At 57.3% G+C, this 20,924-nt stretch overlaps 1 protein-coding gene across 1 annotated transcript; it reads left to right on the forward strand.

Moving 5' to 3' along the window:
* Positions 1-281: 281 nt before the first annotated feature.
* On the forward strand, positions 282-20,728 carry ADA (adenosine deaminase). The gene is made up of 12 exons (XM_075528714.1): positions 282-453; positions 9,882-9,943; positions 13,459-13,581; positions 14,416-14,559; positions 15,193-15,308; positions 16,479-16,606; positions 17,834-17,905; positions 17,994-18,095; positions 18,308-18,372; positions 19,123-19,252; positions 19,844-19,945; positions 20,551-20,728. The coding sequence occupies exons 1-11, from the start codon at positions 421-423 to the stop codon at positions 19,934-19,936; spliced, it is 1,068 nt and encodes a 355-aa protein (XP_075384829.1). The 5' UTR covers positions 282-420; the 3' UTR covers positions 19,937-19,945; positions 20,551-20,728.
* Positions 20,729-20,924: the final 196 nt, after the last annotated feature.

Below are 20,924 nucleotides of genomic sequence, written 5' to 3' on the forward strand. Positions count from 1 at the left end.
GGGGCTGGCACTCCGGAGACGCCCAGGCAGCATCGGGCACGGGGAGGCGGCTCCCCGGGGGTCTGGAAAGAAGCAACGCGAGCCCGAGTCCTCTGGCGGGGCCCAGGCAGCCGTCGCGGGGCCCCGGGACGGCGGGCCGGTCACCACTGCTGGGCAGCAATTCCAGGAAATGTGCGGCCGGGCAGGCGGGGCGGGCCCGGGGCTGGGGGCGGGGCCGAGTGGAGCGGGGCTCCGGCGGGGCGGGGCCGAGTGGAGCGGGGCTCCGGCGGGCGGGCCCGGGGGCGGAGCGGCGGCGAGCCGGGCCCGGTTAAGAGCAGCGTGGCGGGCCACCGCCACTGCTAGCCCGCGGGGAAGCAGCGATCGCAGCCCAGGTGCACCGGTCTTGCAGACGGAAGCGCGCCGGAGCGCACGATTGGCACCATGACCCAGACGCCCGCCTTCAACTTGCCCAAAGTGAGCACTTGGGGACTTGCGATCCCGGGTTCAGGGGCCTCTAAGTCTAACGACTTACTGGGCGGGCGGACGGGCGGGGAGATTGGCAGGTGCCTGTCCAGACCACCACACCTCTGAAGCGACGGGGTGGGGGGTTGTGGGGCGGGGCTCCGCAGATGCTTTCTTCCCTTGGTTCTGGCGCCCACCCTCCCTCGTGCGGGCTGGTAAATGAGGGACAATGAAGTGCAGGGAGGGTCTGCAGCGCGGAGGTGCCCCGAGTTGGCCTCCAGTTCTGGTCCTGCCCTGGATGGGGGCTCCATGGGGGTCAGATTCGCCGTGTGTCAACTGGGCATCCCCGCACTGCCCGCTCGGGACAGCCGTGAGTCAGAGCTAGCCTCTCTGACCCTCTGCAGCAACACAGGGCCCCCGTGCCTGTGCCTGTTCTGTGGAGGGGAAGCAGCTTCACACCCCAACATCACAATGAATCAGGAAGCGCCAGGAAGCCCAGGTTTGCGGGTGCACGGCTGGGAAGGACTGCAGGGGACATGAGAAGGACGCCCCTGGCTGGGAGCAGATGAGGCTAACCCTGGGTGACGTTATGGCCCCTGGACCCAAGGGAGGCCCCCTTCACCACTCCTCTCTAGCTGTGGTGTCTTAGGAAACTGTGGGATCAGAGAGGGTCCCGGTGCACATGGCCAACTTGGGAGCAGCCTGAGGATTCCAGCCCTAGCAGGGGAGCCCCCACGAGTCCAGGCGCTGGGGATCCACCTAGAGGGTTGGAAGTGTGGGAAAGACTGGGGCGTAAGCTGCCTTAGGCTTCCGCTGACCCTTCTGAGAAACAGGTGAGGGATGACAGGCAGCTCAGGTGCTGATAACTAACAAGGGGCGCGAGACTAGGCCTGCCCCACCGCCAAAGCCTACACAGGTCAGCTGCTGAGAGGCTCCTGAAGCTGGGGCCCAGCCCTGAGCTGAGCTCTCAGCCCCCACCCCCATCCCCGCCTTCACACCTTGTGCCTGGTTCTCTTTGAACATTTTGTTTGTTTATTTAAGAATGAATGTTTGGGGACTCCCTTTGCCCTCATCTTCCCCAATGGGAATCCCAAGAGGGTGGCAAAGCCACAAGATTGGGCATGAAATCGGAGCTGTGGAGAGAAATAATTGGTAAAACCCCTATTTAAAAATAAAAGTAAACCAGGTGCCGTACAGTCAGCTCCACGGACGGCGACCCCTGACGTTTTGGGGAAGGGTCGGCTCCACGGGGTTTCTCCTGCATGGAGGCAGATCACCAGGGCTTTCTGCCATACCACTTCTGTGCAGGTCCCACCTGCCAACTTTTTGACCAGTAGCTGTGTGAGTACTTAACTGTTTGGGCCACTCAGGGGTCCAGGCACCCCAATAAAAGCAGAAAAACAAACAAAAAGCCAAACTCACGGCTAATGAGTCGATTCTGACTCATAGCCACCCTAGGGGAGAGGCTCCTTGGGGGTTCTGAGACTTCACACCTTTATTGAAACAGGCTTCTCTTCCCTCCTCACAGGGGGTGCTGGCTCCCAACTGCTGACCTTGTGGTTGGCAGCTCAGTAGGAGCCCACTGAGCCACCAGAGCCCCACATTCTGACTCACAGTGACCCTAGAGAGGGCTTCTGAAGCTTTAAATCTTTAAAGGAGCACACAGCCTCATCTTTCTCCCAGGGAGCAACGGGTGAATTTGAACCACCAACTTGTGGTTAGCAGTCCGATGATGATGTGACAGTGCTTACCAACACCTCTATACAACTTGCTATACATGCCAATCTGATCCTTGCAAAATTTCTATACTAAACTCATACCCTTAGTATGGGGCCTTGTCCAATCCTCTCATAGAAACTCCGGTGATGTAGTAGATATGCTTTGGGCTGCTAACCTCAGGGTCAACAGTTTGAAACCATCAGCCGCTCCATGGGAGACAGATGAGGCTTTTGACTCCTATAGAGTGTTACAGTCTTGGAAACTCAGGGGGCAGTTCTACCCTGTCCTATGGGGTTGCTATGAGTCAGCATAGACTCAATGGCAGTGAGTTTGGTTTGTTTTTTTAGAATCCTCTCATCTGATGCAAGCCTCCAGGTAATCCCCTCTCTCTGTTTCCATACCTGTAGAGTGGTGATGTCCACTTGTTCAGCCTGGCCATGCTTCAAAGTGTGTGGGGTGGGATGACCAACCATCCCAGAAGGAAGGTGCTTGGTGTCATATGATCATGGAGAGTGACTGTGCTACACCACAGCTGGCAGGGGAATCAGGAAGGAGCTTGCTCCCGGAGCCACTTTACCAGTAGAACTCCCTACTTGCCCAATGGGTGAGGTTAATAATGATCATGATTAACATTAATAGCTGGAGCTTATTGGGGGCTAATTCTTCTGTTCCAAGCACCATTCTGAACATAATACTTGCATCCGTTTGACCGTGGTCACAACCTTGTGAGTCAGGTGGTCTTATCTCCATTTCTAGAAGAAGAAACAAAGGCGCCGACAGGTTGAATAGATCCCAAGTCACACCGCTAAGTAGCCATGCAGGGATTTGAACCTAGGGGAGCTAGCTCCCACATCCCTTGCCCCAAACCAGCATTCTTGAGCTTCCCTCTGCAGAAGGCGTCAGGGTTCAGGTACCACTCCAGTCTCCCACCAGTGAGGCCCAGGACCCGACCAGCCATTTTAAGATGGCAGAGCAGACCGAGCCTCCTCAGACTCAGGAGCACTCACTCCAGGTGCCTGACTTCTGTTCAAGTTCAGATTCTGGCTCAGAAGGTCTGCGGTGGAGTCTGAGATGCTGCACTTCTGACAAGCTCCCAGGGGATGCCGAGGCTGCTGGCCCATGGTCACACTTGGGTAGCAGGGTCCTAGGCTGCTACCTACCTGGTTTGCATGTGTCTTTCCAACAAATGCGACCCAGAGCTGGGCCCTGTGGGGAGGCGGGGAGGCAGGGAGAGGGCTGGTCCTTAGCAACCCATTCCAGGCGAGGAGGGACTGAGATACCACATAGACCCCAAACGGCAGGATGGATCACAAGCCTGTGGTTGGAACAGTCACACGGCTGCCGTCGGATTGGTCTTGGGTCCCAGGTGCCGGATCCTCTGGACAATTTGACCAGGCAAACATCTTCCTCCCTACTTAGGGAGGGAAGGCTGAGGCCCAGGGAGATCCCGTGACATGGAGCTAATGTGTTCTTCCCTTTCTCATCTCTGAGTGCTTCCGCCCCATCAGGCACTGCCCCGGCTGCTTTGCATTATGGTAACTCATTCAGAGCTCACACCACCTTTCACAGTAGGTCCTGTCTCCTTTTACACGGAGGAAACAGGCTCAGAGAGGGGAAGGAACTTGCAGAGTCACCCAGTCAGAAAGTGACAGCACTCACGAGCCCAGGTTTAGCTAGAGACTGTTTACTGCTTTGTTAAACTGCCACTCCTGTGTAGTCTGGGGCTTTAAGCAGATTGGGGGGTGGGATCCCCAGCTCACTGCTTGCGGGAGCCCTCAGGTGAATGGCTTTACAGCCCCCATTTCCTCCTGTGCACAGTGGGGTGTTAAAGCCACGGGGCGTGGTATGAATGCACTTGGCTGGTTGGCTGGCCCCAGCAGGGACCAGATGTTCATGTCCTTACTAGCCGTGGGTTCTGGGAAGCTTCCCCCTGCGGCTTTCGGCCGCAAATCCCACCATTAGCACTTCTGTAGGTGTTCAGTGTTTTTCGGTCACCAGAGCCACCTGTTAAACAAACCCTTTACATGGTTGTGACTCATAGGACTTTGGGAAGGCAGGTCTGGCTGGCTCTCTGTGGTGGGGTGGCGTGGGGTTTGGGGGAGGCTTTCATTTGACGGAGGACGACATGACACAGTATCAGAAGGGGAAGTTCCCTCTCTGGTCACACAGGGAGGCCAAGGGTAGGGAGGGTAGTGGGGACAGCCCTCGTGATTCTGCATCAACCTTGGCACAGTGGCGAGGCCCAGTGGGCTGGGAGAGATTTGTCTATCTGCAAAGCCGTCCTAAGGGGACCCCTGGAATGTCCTGTTTGTCCCCACCCCGGCTCATAGGTACACAGGTATTGGAAGCAGCCTTGCCCTCAATCCTTGGAAGGTCTTAGAACCCAGAGCAGCAGGGGTAGGAGAAGGAAACACGCCTCTAGGAGCCCCGGCAGGCTGTTGGACAAGCACTGGGCTGCTAACCGCAGGTGGAGGTTCAAGCCCACCAGTCGCTCTGCGTGCAAGAGAAGAGGCCAGCTGCTCCTGGACTGGGTTGGAAACCCTCCCATCCCCCGTTTCGGGTCACTCTGAGTCAGAATCACCTGCGTGGCAGTGGGTTGGGTTTGGGTGGCCCTGTGGACTGAGGTGGCAGAATGGCTGGGGAAATTGACCCCTGGACCTTAGCAGAGGTCAGACTGAGTCCTGGTTCCCCACTTACCAGCTTGAGTGAGTCAGCAGGCCCCACCAGGACTCACCTGCTTCAGACAAGGGCCGCTCCATACGTGCCCCAGTGCTGCTCCCGGGCCTGGCATGTGGCAGGGGCTTAGTGAGTAGATGCTGGTGTCCGAGGATGCTTCCTGGTCAGAGGTGGAAGGATTTCCTGATAGATGCTTGATCATGAGTCAGCCCCCATGGAGGGCAGGGCAGGGGCAGGAGCAGGCAGCGAGGTAGGGACAGACACCAAGCGACTGGGCTCAGGGTTTGCAACTCGGCCCTGCCACCGTCCAGCTTGGTAACCCTGGACAGGTCACTGCACTTGTTCATTTCTGGGAATTTGCGAGGCCTGAGGGAGGCACCACTCGGAGCGGTTAGGAGCCACTAAGAGTCGGGCCTGGTTTCAAACCCTGTCCCTGCCATCGACCAACTCTGCCCTGGATCCTTGCCTGTAAATGGTAGTGGAGGGCCTGTCTCGCTGGTTGTGAAGACAGAGCAAGATGCTGAACGCAAACGGGCTAGCTCATCCTGGAAACTCAAGGAGCTGGTGACGGCGACTTCCCCTGAAAGGGGACCAGCAGAGCCACCCAGTGGCCCAGGCTCCAACCTGGGTGCTGGCACCCATTGATATCTAGAGTAGGCTGACAGACTTCTCCACAGGTGACTGACTGCAGCTTTCTGGAAGTTCAAGGGGAGGTAGCTCCTGAAACTTGCTGGGCAGCATCCAAGCGAAGCTTGGTGGGAAGCAGGCTGGCTCCACTTCCCTTCCCCCGACCCCTCCTCAAGGAGGTGCCCTTGCTCTTGTCTCCCCCCACCCATCCTCAGAGACCCTCCTTCCAGGCCCTGCTGTGCTGTGTAGCTAAGGCCAACCCAGCACCTGCTCTGGGTCCGACCTGCCCATAGGACTGTGCTCTCTTCAGGATGACCGTGTTAGCTCTCTCTCTTCCGGTCTGGCTTTCTCCAATGCGCTCTTCACACAGGGACCCGAAGAAGCTTTTTAAAAAGGCGATATTCCCTCGATTAAAGTCCTTCAGTGGGTATTTCTCTCTCTCTCTCTCTCTCTCTCTCTCTCTCTCTCTCTGTCTCCCTCCAGTGTTCTCTTGGGACTCATCTCCCACCATGAACCCTTCCAGTCCCCCGACAGCTTCTGGAGTCCGATGCTTAGTGTGTGCCCTTCCTCCAGTCTGTGTCCCTTCTCCTTGCCTCCCTTCCCGTCGCCCCACCCCAGCCCCAGCTCGCCCCTCTGCCGCCTGTCTCCTCCTCCTCAGAGGGGTCTGTCCTGGACTTCTGTTACAATGGGGTCCCCTCTTTTTCTCGGTGGCATTTGGCTCACGTTCCCATTGTGGTTTCTCATGACGGGGTCAGAAGTTAGAATTTTCCTGATGGCAGGCACTGTTCTGTGGCAGCAGACATCTAACTGGCTCCAAGGATCTTTCAGTAAGGAGGAGGAAGAGGTGGAGGAGGAAGAGGTGGGGGAAACCCCGCCATTGCCCCCATTCTGACAGGTGACAGCCCCAGGTGGGGTGGAGCAAAGCTGTCAGGCTCCACGGAACCTTCTAGGCAGGGCACTGTCTGAAGCAGAGGGCCAGCCCTTCCAAGGCCCTCCGGGCGGTTCACACTTCAATCTTTGCCTGAGACGTTGAGGGCTGGCACTCCAGGTTTGTAAGGGCCTTCTAGTTGGTTCCAACCCACAGCAAACCCCATGTGCAACAGAACCAAACCCTCCCCGGTCCCTGTGCCTCCCACACCGCTGTTACTGCTCTCAAGCCACGGCTGCAGCCACCAGGCCGGCCCACCTCCCGGGGAGTTCTCCTCATTTTTGCTGTCTCTTTATCAAGGAGCCTTGTGGCATAGTCGTGATGAGTTGGGCTGCTAACTGCAAGGTCAGCAGTTCAAAACCACCAGCCGCTCCGAGAGAAAAAGAATTAGAGTCACAATCTCAGAAACCCACAGGCACAGTTCTACCCTGTGCTATGGGGTCACCATGATTCAGAATTGACCCAATGACAGTGAGGTGGGGTTTTTGTGGTTGTTGATATTTTATCAAGCATGATGTCCTTCTTCAGGGACCGGTCCCTCCTAATGACATGTCTAAGCTGTGTGATGTCCAGTCTTGCTATCTTCCCTTCAAAGGAGCATACTGGCTGTACTTCTTCCAAGATGGATTTGCTCTTAGGTGCTCCTGTGGGAGCCAGGGTTGGGATACTTGTTCAGGGTCCATGTGTTTGGTTCCTCCTACCTCTATGGGAACCTGGCTCAGTGGACTCTCCCCACCTTAATAGCTTCCAGCGTCTGCCCGCACATGCCTCTCTGGCCACTCCTCCTCGGGCTTATTCTCCTATAAAACCCTCACGAGCTGGTGCTGGGCTAGGTCCACGCTGGCCCTGCCCACACACACACCCTCCCCGGCCCTTCCCCTTGGTGCTCTGGTCAAGGGGACTCCTGGAAGACCGTGACTCCCATCCACATGCCACGGGGCTCCAGGCTGGGATGTCTGATGGCCTCGGTCAGCTTGCATGTGGACTTTGTAAATACAGCTCAAACAACCCTGATTGAGCATGCCTTCTGCTCCTGCCTCCACCCACCTCACCCCCTCAGGACTTGGTCCTCTTGTTAGCACCCATGAGCTGGGTGCAGAGATCGCTGCCGTGGAACTGCCCTGGTGCATTACCACCCCACCCCCAACTTCCTTCCACAGGCCCAACCACTGTCGGCTCTCCTCAGCTGGCCTGCTGGTGCCTCCAAACGGGTTTTACTCCTCTCACCTGCTCTGCACCTTGTTCATGATTTGGCCGTGAATTTCAGGGGCCCATGGGCCCAGCCCCTGCATGCTCTCCAGGCTCCGGGTGCAGTCTCTGGAATGCACCACGTTCTCATGTACTGCAGGGCCCTTGCAGATTCTGGGTCTGCCTCCTGCCTTCCTCCTCAAGCTCTCCTGCATTGCGTTGGTCCCCCGTGAGCCTTCAGATTCCAGCTCAACCCTAGGCTCCCTGGGGCATCGCTGTCCCTCTGCCTGGGTTTGCTCTTTTGCTGGTTAACCTCATTCAGCAGGCTGTCTGCTCTCTGAGACACAGTCTTGGTTGGTGAGCGAGCATGATCAGGGCGACATTGGCTGAATGTCTTGCTCCCTTGCTGGCCTGTGAGTATCACAGAAACAGGACTTGTTCCATTGGCTGCCTTCTATTTCCAGTGCCCAATAAGGGCCCAAGGTTTTCCGCCATTGCTGTGGAATAACCAATGCCTGGTTCATTGTTAGGGACCAAGCGTGGGTCAAAGTGGTCGCCATGCACCGAAGAGGCTAACCTCCAGGAAGGCGTATTATCGGCCCATTCCACAGAGGAGGACACTGAGGCACAGAAAGTGAAGGCGCCTTCTCAAGGCCTCCCAGAAATGGAGTGAGTGGAGGACCTGAGCTGGTCCTCTAACTACATGCCACCCTGCCTCTATGGGCCAGCTGCTCGCCACTGAGAGTTAAGGATCAGAAAATGGGGGCCCTGAGAGGGAGATCCCCTACCAAGTTCACACAGCTGGCTGGCAGTTCCTTGGACTGTAAGCTTCTCTGTCTGCACTATTGAGCTTCTTTGAGCCCCCTGCAAACACCGACTGTGTGGCAGGGTGGGGAATTGAACACACTTTGGCAGGAAACCCAACGGTTAACTTGACCCAGAGCTTGGGGTGGGTTGCTGCCCTCGCCAGCTGGACAGTCTCCGGAGGACTGATTATGCCAAGGTCCTGCTGCTGTTCCCTGTTGGCTCCCTGCGGCTCTGCTCCCAGAATTCTCTGGGCCAGCAGCATCTCAGGACTCCCAGGATGCCCTGGGCCAGCAACTCCATGCCTGCTCTCCCGGGCGGTACAGCCAGCCTTCTCATTTGGGACCCCGTGTTCCCGAGAAGGTCCCACCCTGATGGAGATGTCATAAAGAGCTTTCCTTCTATCGACACACGGATGGTGAAGTCCCTTTCCCCATGGTCACCCAGAGCCTGCCATATCTCTCTGAAAGCCCCAGCACACACCTGGCTGGGAGGTGGGGACTTCTCCCTTGGAACACGCGTGTCCGCTGACTCAGTCTTTCTGATCTCCATGAGCCAAAACCCAAACTCACTGCCACTGAGCTGATTCCAACTTGCAGTGACCTGACAAGACAGAGTCAAATTGCCCCGCTGATTTCTGAGGCTGTAACTCTGTAGGGGAGTAGAAAGCCTCGTGTTTCTCCGTAAGAGTGGCTGGTGGGCTCAGAAGGACCCAGGGGCTCAGCCACATGGCCTGAGGGTGGGGCAGTGGGGAGCTGGGAGAGAAACCGTCCCCTGTGTCTTCACAGCCCGGGCTCTCCCACTCTGTGAGTGGAGTTGTGCGTGGGCCAAGCACATTGGCGTTGATGGCCAAGTGTCTTGTCCCCTTTCCAGGCTGCTAGAAGAGCGTGTGTTGCCTCATATTAACTCCTGAGATCCTGTGCTGAATTCACACCCACTTTTGAAAATGGATCCCGATTTTGAAATACAAACCACATTCAGGAAGCCTACAGTCGCTCCTGGTTGTGAAGGTTGGATTTTGTCCCGTGAGCCGCCCAGGAGTAGGAGCCGGCTCGGGCTTGGTTGTTCCTGCAGGGCTGTGGCTGCCCTGTGTGGCGGGGCCACGTGGCTGGCCTCATGGCCGGCCTTGTGGTTGAGAGCGCCAGCTACAGAACTGGGTGCTGGGTTAGAGTTCAGGTGTTGCCCTCGCCGGCGGTGGCGAAGAACCAAGGCACTGGGGTGTGTTCCTGCTTCCCTACTTGCAGTGTGGCCTTGCACAGGTATGTCACCTCTCTGAACCTCGGAGTCCTCAACTCCGAAAGAGACAGAGCTGGTGGTATGTGAACCCACCCTAACAATTAAACAAGACAGGGGGCGTGTGAAGGCTTTGTTAACACGTGTGTGGTGAGTGTCTGGGACGAGGGGGCTAGTGCTTATCACAGCGAAAGTGAGCCTGCTGAGCGGATCCGCCATTTCCAAGGGTGAGCGCTCATGCTTCCCTCTCTGCTGTCCCGTGTAGGTGGAGCTCCACGTCCACCTCGATGGGGCCATCAAGCCGGAAACGATCCTCTACTATGGCAAGTAAGTTCGGAGATTAGAGGCTTCGTCCTCAGCACGTGGGTGGTAGCCAGAGGCTTCTAGAACATTCCAGAGTTGCTGTTCCTTCCTGTTTCCCTGTGGGAATCAAGCCAGTTCTGATTAGAAGGAGGTTCTGTAGAGAGACCCACGGCCCAATTTCTTTGTCTTCCATTCCTCTGTCAATCTGTCTGCCTGCTATTAAGTGAGTCTGACCTGTGCGTAAGGCTCTCTGTCACACACACACACACACACACACACACACACACGAGTCCCAGTAGCACACAGAGCTAAGCCGGGCTCTGAATTCTGACACAGCAAAAATTTGTGGCAGGTAGGTCACAAAGCAGGCTGGGTACCATTTGTTGAGCATCTCCTGCTCAGCACCTTTAACCCTTCCACCACCCAAGGAGGAGGGGCTGCCACCCTATTTTACCAAGGAGGAAACGGGCTCAGAACAGTGAAGGCAGTTGTCCAAAGCCTCACAAGCAGGCAGTAGAACCAAGAGTTGAGCCTGGGACTGCCTGATCCTGTGAGCTTCCTCTACTGTGTGATGGTTGCTCCGTTGCCTGCAGAGCTGGATCCCCTGTCCTTGGCCCAAATGCCTGCATCTTCCTAATGAGAACACGCCTACGCTTAATACCTTGAACCAAAACTAAACCTGAGGTCACCTTTTAACCAAATAACACATGACCTCATGAAATAAGAATGTCATCAGGAGCATTGTGCTCCTTTAAGAAACCATCGCTGTGAGACCCAGCAGTTAGCGAGGGGCAGGGAGACTAGATGAAGGGAACAGAACCACCAGAATGAACATACTGAGAATCTTCTCACATTGTGAAGAATGTAGCCAGTCACTGACTGAGCAACTAGTATAGGAATTGCTGATTGGGACCCCAAGATGCCGTGTGAACTTTCACCAAAAACTAATAAAATATTTTTTAAAAGAGAGAGCTAGGAGGCCTTTGGGTGCCCGCCCCCAACTTCCTGTGAAAGTTCTAGCAAATAGCTTTCTTCATCTTGCCATACTTCTAATGGTCATTTTAATGCCCTAGGAAGGAGCTGCTGGTGGCCCCTGGGTTACATGTTGGACTGCTAACCATGAGGTCAGCAGTTTGAAACCCCGAGCCGCTCTGCGGGGGAAAGAGGAGGCTCTCTACTCCCACAAATGACAATGTGTGTACCTATTGTTACACACACATCATCATTCCCACTGTCATTTATGGGATAATGGGGCCCTGGGGGCATCGAGGTCACGAATCGGTCTGCGATCCTCAAGGTTGGCAGTTTCAAGCCATCAGCCGCTCCGCAGGAGAAAGACGGGGCTTCCTTTCCTGTAAAGAGTGACAGTCTCAGACACGCACAGGGGCACTTCCACCCGCCCGACAGCCTTGTCCTGGGTTGTTTTCCATACAGATGCAGAAACTGAGTCACAGGCCAGCAAAGTCGCTTGCTTAGCAAGCGGAAGGCCACGCCTGGAAGCTGGTGGTCTGGCTCCAGTGCCCACACCCCAACCTCTCCCATGCCGGGCAGAGGTTTAGTTCAAAGAATGCATGAAAAGCTGAGCTTGCTCCTTAAACGGAAATTAGTAGGCTTATTAAGCCGGACATTAAGGCTCTATCTAAACAGGGGTGAAGCCTCCTTATCTAATCTACCCTGTCCTTCCCCCACATCCAATCATCAATCAGCACTGCAAGCCTCTAATGAGGTCATTAGGATGGGTTATCGGGCACCAAGATGGGATTTAATCTCCAGAAAGGGTCATAGAGCTCATTAGCCTCAGTAATGGGAACAAGGAGGTGGGCGTGCCCAGGGCGGGGTGGAGGGAAAGTGGGCACTGGGTTAGGCTGTGGCTTCTCACGGTGTGGCTGGTGCCCGAGAGAGCTGAGGCCATGCCAGCTGGGGCTGAGGGATGGCGGGTGCCTATGGCACATGCGAAGGATAGCCACAGGGGAGGAGGAGGGCAGTCCCTTCCCAGCCAGTTCCCTTGATCCCCCACTCTGGGGCATCTCGGACCTCTTCCTCAAGTCTGCTTGGCAACACTGTCAGCTTCCTCTTCCAACGTAAACTCAGAGTCTGCCGCAAACTTGTCCTGTTGAGGGTCCCTGCGCATCGCCCACCCTTGTCCTCACAGCACTGTGTGAACTTGGAACAGCTGTTGCCCCATCAGCTCAGCCCCTGCTCAAAGTCCCAGGGATGCCACCTCAGGCAGAGCACACGGGCACTCTCCCCCAACATGCCCGACTTCAGAAGCACAGAATGGTGAGGTGCCTTCCCCAGGCCACACCGCTGTTAGGAACCTGAGCTGGGATACAAACCCTCCTGAGCCTGTCATCTCTCAGGACGTGTACATTGTCCCATGGCTCCTCGTCATGCCCTTCCAGGACAGTCAGTTCTGTGCTTTGCCAACAAGGATATGAAGGTTCGGAGCAGATGTCTGCCCAGGATGATGTGACAAAGATGGGGCAGAGCTGGGACTCAGGTTTTCTTAGCCAGATTCAGAACCCGACCTCGCATGCCCACCTCCTCCCTACTCCCCTGCAGATGGTGGCCCCTGGACTTGGCGATACAGGAGCTAGAGGCCTGAATGTCATTGTCCCTGCCTGGCCCGGTGACATTTGTGCCCCAGGATGTAGCAAGTGGCACAGTGTGCCTAAGGGGTCCCTGGGTGGCACAGAAAATCAGCCATGATCTGCTGTTAGCAGAGGAATTCACCAAGATGCCCGGGAAGAAAGCCTTGGCACCCATGTCTGGAGAGAGCACGGGGTTTGGACCGTGCGTGGGAGTCCACTCGAGGTCACATTTCCTGGGGTCAGTGTTCCTGAGGGTGACTCTGGAAGCTCAGGCTGGGGCAGGGGGCCAGGAGAACGCTGGATGCCAGGACTGCCCAGGAACACCATCTCCTCACCGTGTCTTGCAGGGCCTGGGGGCAGGCGGGCAGGCTGGTGGATGTTCACAGGGCCTGGGGAGCCAGGCAGCCCCAGAGGGCTTGTGGAGCAGGTTGTCCGTGTCGGAGAACACAGATGATCCATTAAGAGCAGCTATTCAAGGCCCTGCGCACACTGGATCCGAGTCCCGACTCTTGGGCCACCCCACCCCCACCTCAGTTGTGTGTTCTTGCTTTGTGGATGCCTGCAGGCACCTTGACCGCATCTTCTCATTTCCTTACACCTTGGGCTCCTAATTTTTATCTCGCGATCACATTAGTTTATGTTCTTTTGTCTGGCCGCTTTATCTGGCGTGCCTTTCATGGCAGCCTGAGCCTGACAGGCTGCCCACCGCACCTGCTTATAAACTGCCAGGGACACTTTCTGATCCTCTGAATGTACCCTTAAAAAAAAAAAAGGTGAAACATGGCACCCGAGTGTTGTGTCTCCTACGTGCTATCTCCTCATCTTGAGGTCTGTTCCTGGGCCTCTGTTTTCCCATCTGTCCCATGGGAGGTCTCATAGTCTGCTAAGGTCCCAGTGTGTCCCGGGCATCCCTGGGCTTGCCCACTCCCTTCTTCATGTTGTCCCCAGGAAGAGAGGGGTCTCCCTCCCAGCCAACACGGCCGCGGAGCTACAAAACATCATCGGCATGGACGAGCCGCTCAGCCTCCCAGGCTTCCTGGCCAAGTTTGACATCTACATGCCTGCTATTGCGTGAGTTGTCCGTGTGTGGTCCTTCTCTTTGCCTCTTCATCCGGCCGCTTCCCCAATCTGCTGTCAACTTTCAGCAAGGCCATCTGTGTTTGCAAGCAGCAGGGAAGCCCTGACGTCCAGGGGAAACGGAACGTAGACAGTGGTGCTCAGAACAGTACATCACCCAGTGGACATCTGAGCGGGAGTGCCATGTGCTCTCGGGACCTCTTCCTGACCATGCTGGTGTCAGGTGCCACCAATCAGCTCTGACCCACAGTGGCCCCGTGCACAACTGCACACACCACTGCCCGGCCCACCATCTCTGTGTGAGCCCCCTGTGGGGGCCACTCTTGCCAACCCATCACCTTGAGAGCCTTCCTCTTTGGGGCCCAACCCCCTTTTTTGGCCACGCCCAGGAGGAGAAGCCCCTCCTGCTGGCTTCGAAGGAGCTCTCTAGCTGTACTTCTCCGGAGACGGAGCTTGTTGTTCTGCTGGTGATCGGAGGTGTATCAAATAGTCATACCGACTTCAGATGTCAGACGCAGCGGTTCGTCCCGTCTTCTTTATTCACGGCCCCCTTTGGCATGCCCGAGACGGTTAGACATACCACGACCACCCTGAGAGGTCGTTTGTGGAAGGTTTTCTCCATGCAGTGCCTGTGGCGTTCTTGACTGCAGCTGCTCCGGGCCCGGAGCGTGGGTCCAGGTGAAATGAAATCCTTGACAAGGCCCATGTCTGGGGTCTTGTCCAGCAGACGGGCAGAGCTTGGGACTGGGGGGAGAGGGGGTTGAGAGGGTGGCACCGGAGGTGGGCTGAGAGCAGCTTCATTGTTCCTGGGGCTCCTTCCCTTCCCAGGGGCTGCCGGGAGGCCATCAAAAGGATTGCCTATGAGTTTGTCGAGATGAAGGCCAAGGAGGGCGTGGTGTACGTGGAGGTGCGTTATAGCCCGCACCTGCTGGCCAACTCCAAAGTGAAGCCCATCCCCTGGAACCAGGCTGAGTGAGTGACCCCTGGAAGAGGCTGTGCTGCATGTGTGGCAGTGGCCCTGCCTTGACACCCAAGGGCCACGCTGGTGGGCATTCCTGCCCGTGATCTCAGAAGAATGGGACTTAAACTTGTCCAGAGACATGGCTCCCCTTCCTCCCCCTGGGCTTATGCTTCAGCCTTGGGTGGAAGCTGTCCAGTGCCTCGTATATCCCGTCCCATGGGAGCTCTCGCTCTGGACACAGGCCTGCAGGCTAGCACGTTCATGGACCTGCTTACCCGGTGCCTTTTAGGGCCCTTGCTCCAACCTGTCCCTGCAATGGGTCTGACCCACTCCTGTCCCTGCCCAGAGCCTAGAGGTCTCCAGGTGGTGTCAGTCCACTGCCTTATTCCCTTCTAGCCGTGGTCCCCAGGACCAGACCAGGCCGGAACTCAGCAGTACTCTCCACCTAGGGGTGGGATCACCCACTGGGATATACCTGCCTGGGTTTGGAGGTACCCAGCCAGCTGGAAGGAGGGTGTGCTATGGTTGAAACCACCTCTCCCCCCTTGCCCCTTCCCCCAAAACCCTTTCCCCCATTTGCCAGGTCTGTTTGCCTTTAGGCTGTCCATTTACCTCAAACCTGTCCCGCCCCTCTCCCCATGCAGAGGGGACCTCACCCCGGATGAGGTCGTGTCCCTTGTGAGCCAGGGTCTGCAGGAGGGGGAGCGAGACTTCAAGGTCAAGGTCCGGTCCATCCTGTGCTGCATGCGCCATATGCCTGGTGAGTGCGTGCTCAACCAGCCCACACCCGACCCTTGATCCCTAGTCTTCCCTGTGCCCCACCCGACCCCACCCCATGTCCCCACGAGCCCACCCATCGCTGGAGTCTTTGTGCTTCTAGAAACCACTGGAGACCTCCTAGGACTGCCCCAACTTCCTGGGGGCTATGATCTTGCTCACCAGGGTGCTGGAGGCTTGAGTCTCAGGACTGCAGGAGACTCAGAACCAAAAGCACCTAGCACCGTTTAGAGCTCCGAGCCACGTTCTGATTGGGCCTGGTCATTCCTGGAGGCTAAGTCCAACCTGAGCCTGTGGCGAGGTCTGGTTCTGGGCACGGACATTGGCCAGAGCTCGGGGGCTTGAACTGCCTGGGTGCGGCCACCCACTCTGAATCCTCAGGCATGTGACCTCACCTCTCCCACCTGTTACACACAATGTGTCATGGAGACATCCAGAGGCTGCCACCTCCCTCTTCTGCTTGAAGGGCGAAAGATAAACCGAGCAAAAGCCTGGACCGGTCTCGAGGGCCTATGGGGACACAGTGGTCAGGGCGCATTTCTTTCTCCCACTCCATGTAGCAGTCTGTGTGGCAGACCACCATTGCTGGCCCCCATTTGACAGATGAAGAAGCAGAGGCAAGAAGCAGTACCGCCTCTCTCCCTTCAGTCAGAAACTGCCAACCCTGAGGTCTGAACCCAGGGCCGTCTGGCTCTAAAGCCTGTGCGCTCTCTGGCTTTTAACCACCATCTCATGCTCACTTTCTCGGTCAAGATGGTATCAGCACATTTTGTGATCCTCCCACGAGACCTCCCTTTAAATGTCAAACCGTGCCCATGGCTTCCTCTGCTGGCTGTTCCAGGGAGAGCCCACCTGCAGGGCTACAGGGGCGGGGCCCTGCCCCCTGCCCAGCGGGTGTGTCCCACTGAAGGGAAAGGACACCGAGGGCCGGGGTACCCTGAGTAGCAGGAGCGCCCCTCTGAGGGGTACAAGTAGCTGAAGGTCAGTGGCTCGGGCCCGGGGTCAGGGCTTGGAGCATACTGCTGCCAGGCTCTGTCTTGCCTGGGCATTGACTCCTGGGGTAGTGACTGCACAGGGTTGGGGTGAGGAGGAGGGTCAGGGGCAACCTGTAATAGGCTGGTGGTGACAAGGCCCGGGGACATCTGGCCCGCAGAGTGGTCCCTGGAGGTGGTGGAGCTGTGTAAGAAGTATCGGCAGCACACCGTGGTCGGCATGGACCTGGCTGGCGACGAGACCATCCCAGACAGCAGCCTCTTCGAAGGCCACGTGAAGGCCTATGAGGTGGGCACTGTGGGGGAGGCGTGGCCGGGGAGGAACTCTCCCCGACGCGCAGCAGGGAGGATGAGGGCTGCTGTGTTCCTAAGTGCCCCGTGGCTGTTCTGCTGCTAGATAGACTGCCAGGCACCGCAACCTGGGCGACATTGCAGAACTCTCTGCATAGGGTTCCACCCGGAGCAGGCCCCACTAAGTCTTTCTCCTGGAGGGTCGCCGGGTGGGCTTGAACTGCCAACCTCAGGCTAGCAGCTCAGGGCTTAGGCGTTGTGCCCCAGGAATGAAATGGAGAGCCTGGCTCTAGCCAGTGGTTTGCTGCGGCATGACTTCGGCAAAGGCCCTTTGTGCTCGTCTCATGGGGATGGAGTTGGCGTGGCCATCCCCCACCCCCACCCCTTTCTGCCCATCATTCAGGGCCAGTGGGAGGGATGAAGCATGGTGGTGGAGCATGGGCGTTCAGGCACCCACTGTCCGAGCTTAGAGCTGGCACCATATTTTGTAGCCATGTGACCTTGGTAGTGGTTACTCATTGAGCTGCAATCGGCAAGGCTGGCAGTTCGAAACTACCAGCTGCTCCTCGGGAAAGACAGGGCTTTCTACTCCTGTGAGCAGTTAAAAGTCTCAGAAGCCCACGGGGGCTGGGGGGCACTATGAGTTGGCATCAACACGGTGACAGTGTTTTGAGTGGTGCTGCTTAATGTACCTGAGCCCTGGACAGAATGGTTACATCTTGGGCTGCTAACTGCAAGGTCAGCAGTTTGAAACCGCCGGCTGCTCTGTGGGAGAAAGATGAGGTTTTCTGTCCCCGTTCTGATTTACAGTCTCAGAAACCCAGAGGGGCAGTTCTAGTCTGCAGTGTGGTCGCTAGGGAGTTGGGAGACTCAGTGGCAGTGAGTTTAGTCTCGTGTCAACCTCGATGACACCCCCTGCAGACTGGGGATCACATTAGTTGCAAATGAGATGCACTACACCAATGAGAACAGGGCCACAGTAAAACCCAAACACACACACCACACCACACACACACACACCACCACCACCACCAACCCTCCCCCCCGTCGGCCAACTCAACAGTGCCCCTAGGAGACAGGGTGGAACTGCCCGTGAGTTTCCGACAGGTGGTTTCAAACCGCTGACCTTGCATTGTGGCCCACTGTGTAACCACTAACGAATAGACATTAGCTGTGAAATGCAACCCGGCAGTGGCTGCCGTGACCTGGCTCTTAACCCTTTCAGGAGGCTGTGAGGAGTGGTATTCACCGCACTGTGCACGCTGGGGAGGTCGGCTCGGCTAATGTGGTGAAGGAGGTGAGGAGACAGACGGCTGGCCGTGAGACCACACCCTCCCTGCTCCCCACTGCCCCACTGGGCCTCCACTCCCTCCTCTTCCCTGCAGGCCGTGGACACTCTCAAGACGGAGCGGGTGGGCCACGGCTACCACACCTTGGAGGACGAGGTCCTCTACAGCAGGCTGCGGCAGGGAAACATGCATTTCGAGGTGAGGGGTGCCGTAGGGAGGAGCTGACGGGCTGGGGACGTAACAGCCATCAAGTGGCTGAGAGAAACGAGGACTGGCAAGGACACACAAGGAGGTGGCTGGTGGTGACCATGGCAAGAATGGGGCCAGAGGAACAGGATGCCAGGGGCATAGGGGTCAGTGTGGCCTGGGGTTGGGCTGTACCAGCCCCACCTACACACCTCCTCTTCCAGGTCTGCCCCTGGTCCAGCTACCTCACAGGAGCCTGGAAGGTGGGGACGGAGCACGCAGTCGTCCGGTGAGGCCTGGTCGGTCCCGTGTCCCTTTCCTTGGGTGCCAGGAGAAGCCAAGTGTGGAAAGGAAATACGGATGGTCACTAGCTGAGGCCAGGCCGGCAGGTGTCGTTGACCTCATCTTACAGCTGGGGACTCCACAGTTCAGACACGGTGTTTCAAGAAGCAAGGGTCCCAAGAGGCATGCAGAGCAAGAGGGCCTCGGATGGAGTCCCAGCGGACCCTTAAAGGCACATGTAGAAGGAAAACCAAGAGTGGTTTCTGCTATCAAGGGGAAGTGGGGGGGAAGATGGGGCGTCTTAGGCACCGGCAACAGTATCAGATGCTGCTGCACAGTTGAGATCGGAACTAGGCAAAGCGCATGCTTGGTAAGACGTCTTGCCGAGTCGTTTCTGCGCTGTTTGAAGAAGCTGAGCCCAGGGGCTTGAGGCGTGTCTTGGACAGGGCACGCTGCAGATCACTCTTCTGGGAATGTTGGCGGTGACGTGGAAGGCTAAGCTGGGTGGTAGCTGCAGGGGCCACTGGCTCAGCACCAGGCCCTCCTCTGGCTCCGCGCTGCTCTTGGGGCAAGCACTGAACTGGCAGGAGCCGTGGTCCTGGCCTGGAAAACCTTGGGCTTGCGTCTTGAGTTGCTAGTTCTGTAGCCTTGAACAAGTCGTGCTGCTTCCTCTGTACAATGAGGGTGAGCTCGAACACGTCTACCGCGAGTGACGTGTGTGGGCAAGTGCATCTCCTCCCTCCGCCTTGTTGTCCAGGTTCAAAAATGACCAGGCTAACTACTCGCTCAACACGGATGACCCCCTCATCTTCAAGTCCAGCCTGGACACCGATTACCAGATGGTCAAGCGGGACATGGGTATAACTGAAGAGGAGTTTAAGAGGCTGGTGAGTCCCGTGAACGGCGTCAGTCTGCGCTCTGGGCCCCGGGAACTCTCCTCCCATCCCAAGGGCCAGGTGACGCCGCCCAGGGAGCAGGCTCTCTGGAGACCAGGAACCAGTTTGCCTGACAGTCCAAGGCAAGCCAAAGCTGGCTTGCTGTCTTCCCAATGGACCGCTCCAGGCTACCCTCCTGGCCCAAGGCCAGGCTTCTGCTCTTCTGCTTGGATCGAGTGCCCTCAAGCATTCTAAGGGCTGTTCCCGTGTCTCCCCAGCCAGCTATGTCCAGCTGTAAAACTGTTCACCTTCATTCCGGGCTAAAACCCTCATCTCGGGGGGTTGAAATACTCGAGTCTGCCCTTGCAAGAATGTCTCTCAGGCCTACCTGGTCTCTCAGGAGGCTTTTCCACCTGCTTCCTCCCACCTGCCACACAGGGAGTGCCGGTCACCAAGAACACAGGGCCCTGTGGCCTCTGCTCTGGTCCTTGGGACTAGTCTTTCTCGCTCTGAGCATGATTCCTCCTAAGCAGAGAGGAGGGGCTCTTACTAGGCTGGCAGGGGCCCCCTTTCGTGTTGCTAATGCTGTGCCGGCCCTTCTAGAACCTCAACTCGGCGCGGTCCAGTTTCCTCCCCGAGAACGAGAAGAAGGAGCTGGTGGATCAGCTCCAGAAGGCCTACGGACTGGCTCCCTAGCCGCTGAAGGTACGTGCCTGCCTGGGCTCAGTCTGCTTGCCGGCGGGACTCCTAGCAAGGTGCTCTTCCCCTCTGGGGAGCACTCACGATGGTGGCCACTGTTGTCTCCAGCGCCCTGGTGGGGATCCCTCAAACCAACAGAAACCCCACACTTGCTGCCGAGTACACTCACAGCCACCCTGTAGGACGGGGTAGAACTGCCCCGGGGGGTTCCGAGATTGTGACTCTTTCCAGGAATAAAAAGCCACATCTTTTTCCTCGGAGCAGCTGATGGATTCAGACTGTGGACCATGTGGTTACCAACCCACGCCATCACCAGGCTCCTTGTGGCAGCCCCCAGTGGGCTTATAATTTGTCCAGCGCCATCCCAGGGGCTGTTCTAAGGGGCAGACGCCATGGCAGCCTAAACTCGGGCAGGGGGCCAAGTCCAGCTCCTGCCTCTAGTCTTCCTTCCTGTGAGACCTGGGCAAGCCATTCCCTTGCTGCCAGCCTCAGTCTCCCATTTGCCAGCCTCAGAGCTCCCCTCTGGCTCCGACAGCTGAATGACCTGCTCTTTCTGTCTGCCCGTCTTCATAACCCTGTTGTCACTGACTTTCCACCTGGGTTCCTGCCAGGAAAGGCCGGACTGTGGTGCTCAGCTGGAGGACGTGCCTCAGTGTGGACGCACCGCTCCTCCCACTAGGATCCTGGCCAGGACCGAGGCCCTGGCCGATGGGCTCAGCTGAATCAGACACACACTCCCCTCCTCTGGGGACCTCAGGATCTGGTGCTTAATAAAGATGCAGACACTAATGGCCGTGGCTGATGCGGTGCAGTGTGTGGTGGGCCGAGGGAAGGGGCTGAAGGCCCCACTCGGGCCTCCTGCTTAACTGCAGGGCTCCAAGAGGTCAGGAATGTGAAGCTAAACCTTCCAGGGTTGGGAGCTCGGAGCCCACCCCCACGCCCCAAGCCTGTCTGCCCACTGGCAAAAATAAGCAGCCACACTCCC

This window comes from Tenrec ecaudatus, chromosome 12 (assembly GCF_050624435.1).
Source record: "Tenrec ecaudatus isolate mTenEca1 chromosome 12, mTenEca1.hap1, whole genome shotgun sequence".
In the NCBI taxonomy this organism is placed as follows: Eukaryota; Metazoa; Chordata; class Mammalia; order Afrosoricida; family Tenrecidae; genus Tenrec; species Tenrec ecaudatus.

Bases quoted from the DNA above. Each gene is read 5' to 3' on its own strand.
- ADA (XM_075528714.1), top strand. From the start codon at position 421: ATGACCCAGACGCCCGCCTTCAACTTGCCCAAA. The intron at 454-9,881 runs GTGAGCACTTGG...TGTCCCGTGTAG, and splicing joins CCGCCTTCAACTTGCCCAAA to GTGGAGCTCCACGTCCACCT. The intron at 17,906-17,993 runs GTGAGGAGACAG...TCTTCCCTGCAG, and splicing joins CGGCTAATGTGGTGAAGGAG to GCCGTGGACACTCTCAAGAC.